Raw genomic sequence first — 8389 nt, 5'->3', positions numbered from 1 at the left:
TTCTTGAGGTGAAAACGGGTATAGTCCTGTTTGTTTGACTTGTGAGTGTTTTTTGTGGGCACCCCTCTTACCACTTTTTTTTTGCTACCATATGCCTTGGGTGTTCATGTCAGTGTGCCATGTTTGGGGTATTACAAAGAGGTCAAATGCTTGCCTCACATGAGCCACAGTATATTTGCAATTTATTATTTTCTTAACCTCGCAGGTCGATGCTGGCAACCATCGCAAGATCTGGCAAATGGCCCATTGTTGCGTTGCTGGCCAACTCGTTTTTTGGGATCTTGCATTTTCTGTGCAATGTTCTTATACCAGTCCAGCATCATTGAAATGAGTTTCTCATAGCATAAAATGGATCTCAGTTATTTAGATGAAGACAAGCGCTCGACCTGCCTGATTGCATTCACCACCACTTCATTTGTGCAAAATAAAACAAGTGTGATGCAGTTGTCTTGCAACACATGCTCTTGTCTGGAGCTTTAGGCTACAAGATGTTAGCGGTTTGTTTTGTTAATTGCATTCTTGCACTGGAAGCAGTGCTTGCTTACTCGAGTAGCTTGTGATTTTTCATACGTTTATAGTGACACATCACTGTATGGTACCTTCAGAGGAGTATAGCATTCACTGCAGCCTTATATGTCGTAGCAATTCCGAAGCCCAAAAACAAGGCTCTCTTTTTGTTGCTCATGGCTATGAGGATGTGAGATGAGCTGCTTCAATGAATGATAAAGTACACATGAAAATTTGTTGCATGAATTGGTAATGCTCTTCAGTTTTTTTTATTAACTTGAAGTGTGATACAGTGATGTGATTGCTGCGCCAAGGAACTAACCCTGCTACTTTTTGCCAAAACACGGGTAATCTGCGCCCAGCCTGCGCAAAAAAAAAAAACAATTTCGGTCGACTTTTTAAACGTACCGTACTCGAGCATGCCTGTGTTATGTGGTGCAAGCGGCTGCCCGACACAAAATATGCTGCATCATTTGTCCATCTGCTCTTGCATAGTTTTCCGCCGTCTCGCGTTTTGCGCTCTCGTCGTCTCGAGGGTCTCGTCTCGCGTCTCTTTTGTAAACATTTTCAGCGACAGCCGCTTGTGTGTGCGGACGCTGCGACGCTAGCGTGCCGGCTACCAGCCATGCCGTCATGCTGTGAAACGAAAAAAACCACGAATTTGCTCGGCGGGAGTTACTTTGTGAGCTGAGGCACTTGCTCCTGAAAGCAACGGCTGTGGGATAACTATATTTTGGTCCCTGCTTTCCAGTCACCGTGGTCGCGCGACATCGGGTGTTGATGTCCCCATTTCGCTGCAGATACGGCACTTTCTAAACTGAAACTAAATACTGCCGCATGTTCATCAACATCCCTGTTCTTGTTTAAATCGTACGTTACTACAAGAATTCATCTTTAACTCAAAGACTGCTGTGTCGAAGTATTGATTACTTAGATTTCTATCGGTTGGCTGTCTTTCTAGGGGGGTCCTTAAGAATATCTGCTCCAAAAGGCACTTTGCTGCTCCAAAACACTGTTTTGGTTGGTCCAAAAGCCACTTTTCCTGCTCCAAAACATTGTTTTGGCTGTTCGAACAGGAGTCGAACCGCTTGTTTTTTGTGCGATACTTTCTGCTGAAGGCAGTGCAAACTTGTCAGACTTGTCTAATGTTTGCACCTTGACATTGCAATTTTGTTGTCTTTCACTTTCCTTGTCTTGTCTCTGATCTCCCCAACAGTACCGGTCGAAGCAGCCTTCCCGGACGATGGCGACAGCGAGAGCGACTCCTCTTCCCGAAGAAGCGAACTGGTTGAGTTGCAACCCACGACGCGGCCACGATATGAGGGCATGTACCACTGCGAGTTCTGCCCTTACTCCAGTCATAAGCTTTGTGATGTCACCAAGCACAAAAGGAGACACACTGGAGAGAAGCCTTTCCACTGCTCTGTCTGCGAGAGAGCGTTTGCTGTAGTCGGTATCTTACAAAATCACATGAGAACTCACACGGGTGAGAAACCATTCCGTTGCGAGGTTTGCCAGAAGGCGTTCGCCAGAAACGAGGGCCTGACGATTCACAAAAGATTACATACAGGTGAGAAACCGTACAAGTGTGGCACCTGTGAGAAAGAATTTTCACATAAATCCGGCTTGTTGTGTCACGAGAGAACCCACAGTGGGGAGCGGCCTTACAAGTGTGATACCTGTGGGAAAACGTATATACAGCGTTGCCATTTAAATGGCCACCGGAAACTAGTGCACGAGTGAGGAACCTGCTTCACGCATTATCTGGAGTTGTGGAAGAATTCTTTCATGTTTCACCTTGCACTTTGCTGCCTGTCTGTTGTTTGTTTAAATGAAATTCAGAAATGCAGGCACATTCATCATCTGTAAATATTATCAGTTACAATTAGGCAACAGCTGTAGTACTGCTATATAGCATTTTTGTTTAATACACTTTGGCAGCTTTTAAAAAGCTTTGTGATAATTTTTGTTTTATGAAGTATAGAGCTACTTTTAATTGTTAATTTTGAATTAATTGCATTCCGGCTTAGTAAGGCACCTTGAATTCTATGTCTAGATTTTGTGACGACATTTTGAAAAATGATTTTTCTGAAGTTATGTGGATTTCATGTATTGTTAACCTAGTTCTTTGATTCTCCTCCGTTCTTTGTGGATTCAGTGAATCGCGAATAAACTGCTTTCCTCTACAAGGCGTTGCCTTACTGCCTCACTGCTGTTGATGAGATTTCTACGAGCAACGGGCAATACCAATGTAAGCTTTGATTTCAACCATTTTGAGCTTGATTGATCTTTGCCAGCTGACAGTGGGAGTAAGCTTTTTGATGTCACGGCTGGACCATTTGCGTCAAATTTATTTTTTCTCCGCTACACTGCTGTTTCTTACGATAGGCATGTAAATAGTTTAAGCATTTTACTGTCAGTTTGAATGGCATACTGTTCGGTTTGCTACTCCCCTGAAACACACAATGTCCTTAGAAAATCTGCAACATTTTTTTTATTTTCGCAGTCGCTTTGTGCGTTTTAAACAACCAAGTTGAGGTCGCCAAGTGCTTGTGCACTGTGAAGAAGCACCACCAGGAGGTAGACTGCATTCCTGCATATCTCACTTGGCTGCAGTGCATCTTTCCATTAAACTCTAAAGGATAAATTTTATGCTGAGTTGCTCGTTTTGTTGCTGCTTCTATATAGCCCTAAAACTATTCAAGGTCACAAGCTCTCGTTGAAATAACTAAAAAGGCTGGATCAGTGCACAAATGAGTGCTTGAGATTACTATCAGTGAGTTGAGCTGGGTTTTTATGTATATACAGACTTCTAGGGCCCGTTGCTTAGAAAATGTAATGGATTACAATTACAAATTACTGAGCCCCAAATGTAATAGATCACCGTTACAAATTACTTTTGTTAAAAAGTAACCGATTGCTTGTTACGTTACAAATTACTTTCAAGTTACTTTTCCCTTACACTTATCAAGAAAACAATCTTGATATTTTCAAAAAGTGTTCTGCAATACTACTTTCCATTTCTCATGTTATGTAAAGTTGGTGTTTTGGTTTCATGGTGAGTCCTGGTTTCTGAAACATTTCTGCAACCATTGTTACCTTAAAGGGATACGGAAACAAAAATTGAAATATTCAAATTTCGTTTGGAAATGAGTCGAGCATGACGGATAATAACAGTAAATGATAATCGCACGTTTGTATTTTGAACGACTGGATATATTTTTCGTTCCAAATGGTGCACTTGAGCAGGCGCTCGAAGAGAAGCGAACAGAGAGCATGATGCATCATGGGGTATCCGGCGCAAACAAAAACAGAAAGAAAAGATTCCCCGCATTTGTGACATAACAAGGCTGGCGTGGTTATGATCTTTGCCCTTGGTGGCGTTGTCAGCGTTGTGGTGATGTCAATAGTGTCAGCGCGTTACAATCGAGCCGTTCGAAGAACCCTTGGGGTGAGGAGCGTGTGGCTGGCCCAAGGAGCACATAGCTTCCACAACACTGTCAGCTGAGGGCTGAACTGTGTGGGAAAGCAACTTTTGTTCGAGTTCTGAGCGACGGGCTAATCTTCAAAGGGGAGAATGGCTGTGTCCGGTTGCACGAATGAGAGTCCGAGAAAGAGGTGAGTCCTTCCTTTCCATCTTCTTGGACCGTTTGGTACAATGCGCGATTTGTGAGTTGAGCTAGGAGGAAAGCTAAGAAGGGAAAATGTTAAAATTCCAAAGAGCGGCGCTGCTCCGAAGGAATCTTCTACGTCACGACTACGTAGCAAGTTCCCCAATGTTGCTAGGTTACGTCCCAAATAGGCTCCGCATGCATCCACCAGGTGCACATTGAAAGATTGTTTATTTAGCTTTAAAATTAGTTTTCTTGTGCCTTTCAATGGAAGACTGCTGTTTTTGAGATTAGAATACAACATGCAACACATTCAAGCTAAAAAATTAGCGCTGGAATTTCGTTTCCTTAGCCTTTTAAGAAGTTTAGGAACATCAAATTTTGTGCTATCAGATTTTTCATTTTAGCGTCTTAGTGGAATAATATTTATTTTACATTTTACATTGGTTCACGTTTTCTCTGCTGCAGTGAGCATTTCGAAAGAAAAATAATGCATCTTTTCGCAACGGTCGTGCTGACCTATCTGGTACTTTCAAACATGACTGGACAGCCAGCCAAGTGTTTGACGGAATCAAACTGCCTGTCCTAAGATGTTTACTGGCAAGCTAAGGTACAAGCTATGGACAAGCTATGGTTATCACTTTTTTTTGCTACGATATGCCTTTGGTGTTCATGTGAGTGTGTCATGTTTGGGGTATTACAAAGCGGTCAAATGCTTGCCGCACTCGAGCGACCGTATATTTGCAATTTATTCTCTTCTAACCTCGCAGGAAGATGCTGGCAACCATTGCAAGATCTGGCAAATGGCCCATTGTTGTTTTGCCAGAGAGGCTTCTTCCCACTGGCCAACTCACCTTTTGGGTGCATGCATTTTCTGTGCAGTGTTCTTGCTTATACAAGTCTAGTGTGATTGAAATTAGTGTCTTATTGCATAAAATGTATCTCTGTTATTTAGATGACAACAAGCAGTCAACCTACCTGATTGCATTCACCACCACGCCATTTGTGCAGAACAAAACAAGTGTGATGTGGTTGTCTTGCAATGCGTGCTCTTGTCTGGTGCTTGAAGCTACAAAATGTCAGCATTTGGTTTGTAAATTGCATTTTTGCACTGGAAGTGGTGCTGGCATACTCAAGTAGTGTGTGATTTTTCATAGATTTACAGGGACATTGACTGTACAGTGACATTTTGCAGAACATTATTACAGTGAACAGAAATCACTGCATGATACCTCCACAGTACCATAGCATTCAGTGCAGTCTTATATGTCATATTGATTCTGAAGCCCAGGCAATAGGCTCGCATATTGTTGCTTACGGCTATTAGGATGCGAGATGAGCTGCTTCAATGAAAGATAAACTGCACATGAACATTTTCTGCATGAACGGAATGTGCTTACCAATTTTCAGTTATCTTAAGGGGGGACACTGCCCAGAAAAAACTATTTCTGCAAAAAGAAGTTGATTTTGAAAAAGGGTATGTATAGATCCATCAACATCTGGAGAGTATTTCCAGAAGGTTTCATTAGTTTACTCTGGATAGTTAATGTTTTATAAATTAATTTCGGTCCACCGATGCTAAAGAAAAGGTAGAGGTTGGAGCACTTTGAATGCATTTTTCTCCATTTCAAGTTTTTCTGGAGTGAAATTGTAAGGGGAATATTGCTATAAGCTTGAATTTTTTATTTTTGTCAATTTTCATGCTGAAGATCTAGCATTTTGGACAAAGGATGGAAATATAAAAAAAAACAGCAGTTGTGTTTAGTGGCTTTTTTGTCATTGAAGATCGTATAATATAGAAATATAGCTCCATAGCTATCTGCTCTGAACTGTTCTAAAGCAATATAACATGAAAACGCCAAATTTGTAAGTAATTTCAGAATGATAGTTTTCCTACGCAGACACCACTACTTTCATCTTTGACCATGTCCAACTTTTTTGTGCTTCACCCAAGTTAAAAAAATTTGGCACAAATGTTCTTAACATGAACAGATACAAGCCCTGTAAATGTCATTTAAATCAGACAAGTGGTTCAAAAATTCACTTTTTTGGGTAGTGTCCCCCCTTAAAGTGTGATTTCACATAAATGTAATGACAGCCTTTATTAATACTTTAATTGTTCTTTGCCAAGTTTGTTCTCTTTCTTCTTCAACGAACAGGAGTCGAGATGCCCATTTTGTGTGTGCTAGTTTCTGCTGAAGGAAGTGCAGAATTGACAAGCTTGTCTAATGTTTGCACCTTGACATTGGACTTTCGTTGTCTTTGACTTTCCTTGTCTTGTTTCTCTGATCTCCCCAACAGTGCCGGTCGAAGCAGCATTCCGGGACGATGGGGAGGGCAAGAGCAACTCCTCTTCCTTGAGAGGCGAACTGGTTGAGTTGCAACCCACAATTCGGCCACGACATGAGGGCATGTACCACTGCGAGTTCTGCCCTTATTCCAGTCATAATCTTCGTGATGTCACCAAGCACGAAGGGAGACACACTGGAGAGAAGCCTTTCCACTGCTCTGTCTGCGAGAGAGCGTTTGCTGTACGCGGTAACTTACGGATTCACATGAGGACTCACACGGGTGAGAAACCATTCCGTTGCAAGGTCTGCCAGAAGGCGTTCGCCAGAAGTAATGTCCTGATGATTCACAAAAGAGTACACACGGGCGAGAAACCATACAAGTGTGGCATCTGTGAGAAAGAATTTTCACATAAATGCGGATTGTTGTATCACGAGAGAACTCACAGTGGGGAGCGGCCTTACAAGTGTGATGCCTGTGGGAATACGTATATACAGCGTTGCGATTTAAACAGCCATCGGAAAAGAGTGCACGAGTGAGAGATCTACGTCATGCAATATCTGGAGGTATGGAATAATTCTTTCATGTTTCACTGTGCACTACTGTCTGTCTGTTGTCTGTTCCAATGAAATTGAGAAATAGAGGCACATATATCGGCTCTAACCATTATCAGTTACAATTAGGCAACAGCTGCAGTACTGCTCTATAGCATTTTTTGCACTTTGGCAGCTTTTAACTTTATGATTATTTTTGTTTTATGATGTATAAATCTAATTTGAATTGTTCATTTTGAATGGATTAATTGCATTGCAGCTTAGTAATTGTATTCTATGTCTAGATTTTTGTGGTGACATTTTGAAAAGTGATTCCTCCAAAGTTCTCTGGATTTCCATGCATTGTTAACGTAGTTCTTCGATTCTCCTCCGTTCTTTGTGGATTCAGTGAATCGCAAATAAACTACTTTCCTCTAAAAGGCATTGCCTTACTGCCTCTCTACTGTTGATGAGTATATTCTACAAGCAATGGGCAATACCAATGTAAGCTTTGATTTCAACCTTTTTTGGACTTGATTGATCTTTGCCAGCTGACAATGGAAGTATGCTTGGTGATGTCACGGCTGGACCATTTGCGTCAAAATTATTTTTGTTCCGCAACACTGCTGTTTATAATGATAGGCGTGTAAATTGTTGGAACGTGTTGTCGTCACTTCGAGTAACATACTATTGGCTTTGCTACTTTGCCTCAAACACACAATGGCATTGAAAAATCTGCTACATTTCTCATTTTCGCGGTCGCTTTGTTCATTTCACTTTTGTTTGGTACCGTACACGATCCTCGGGAACCTAGCCCTTAACAGTTCCGCTGTAATAGATTTTGCATTCACCAGAGTTAAAGGGATTGTCCGGTCGAAACCGGAAGTACTTAAGTTCTTGCGCTCGTTACGTCGAGGGAGCCTTCATATAGACAAACGTCATTTTTATTTTGATATATGATCTCCCGTTATTAATTAAACCTTTCATGATCCTATGTACGAAACTGCACCCCGAATTTCGCCAGTGTCAATGGCTGACATTCGTATGTGCTGCGTGACGTCACAAAACGCAAAGGTTTGTCGGATGGTCGGGATAACAAGCGGGATGTCTTGTATTTTGTTTCGAATTATATATAGTCTCCTAAACAGTACGTTACTGAAATACGGTTCTTTTAATGCAGTTCCCAGGCACGCGCAAAAAAAGTCACACCTTTTAGAAGGATATTACTTGCAGACAACCATAAGCTTCGAGCAAACGTATGCCGTTTCGCGCAAACACAACTGCGCCGGACGCCGATCGAACTAGGGGCGCTTGCAAAGCAAAGGATGCAGATTTCGCCTCTGAAGCGGCACTTAGGTACACGAAGCGGCACCTGGGTACACATTTCGGCGGATCCACTGGATCGGTAAGGAGGCTGCGGGTCATTCCCTTGGAGGCGACGTCCGTGGG

The 8389-nt window shown here is 42.1% G+C and overlaps 1 protein-coding gene and 1 pseudogene across 1 annotated transcript; both read left to right on the top strand.

Annotated features, from left to right (window-relative positions):
• Positions 1 to 1652: 1652 nt before the first annotated feature.
• LOC120844494 lies at positions 1653 to 3065 on the top strand (annotated as a pseudogene).
• A 1254-nt stretch (positions 3066 to 4319) lies between these two features.
• On the top strand, positions 4320 to 7380 carry LOC115326848 (gastrula zinc finger protein XlCGF17.1). The gene is made up of 2 exons (XM_040216291.2): positions 4320 to 4979; positions 6420 to 7380. The coding sequence occupies exons 1-2, from the start codon at positions 4709 to 4711 to the stop codon at positions 6944 to 6946; spliced, it is 798 nt and encodes a 265-aa protein (XP_040072225.1). The 5' UTR covers positions 4320 to 4708; the 3' UTR covers positions 6947 to 7380.
• The last annotated feature ends 1009 nt before the right edge of the window (positions 7381 to 8389 follow it).

The sequence above is a fragment of the Ixodes scapularis genome, unplaced genomic scaffold, assembly GCF_016920785.2.
Source record: "Ixodes scapularis isolate PalLabHiFi unplaced genomic scaffold, ASM1692078v2 PGA_scaffold4__175_contigs__length_147842914, whole genome shotgun sequence".
Taxonomy (NCBI): domain Eukaryota; kingdom Metazoa; phylum Arthropoda; class Arachnida; order Ixodida; family Ixodidae; genus Ixodes; species Ixodes scapularis.
Note: the sequence above shows the minus strand (reverse complement) of the source record. Positions and strands in the feature narration are given on the sequence as shown.

Coding starts and splice junctions, on each gene's coding strand:
- LOC115326848 (XM_040216291.2), top strand. CDS start 4,709: ATGTTTACTGGCAAGCTAAGGTACAAGCTATGGACAAGCTATGGTTAT. Junction 4,980..6,419: donor CTGGCCAACTCACCTTTTGG/GTGCATGCATTT, acceptor TCTCCCCAACAG/TGCCGGTCGAAGCAGCATTC.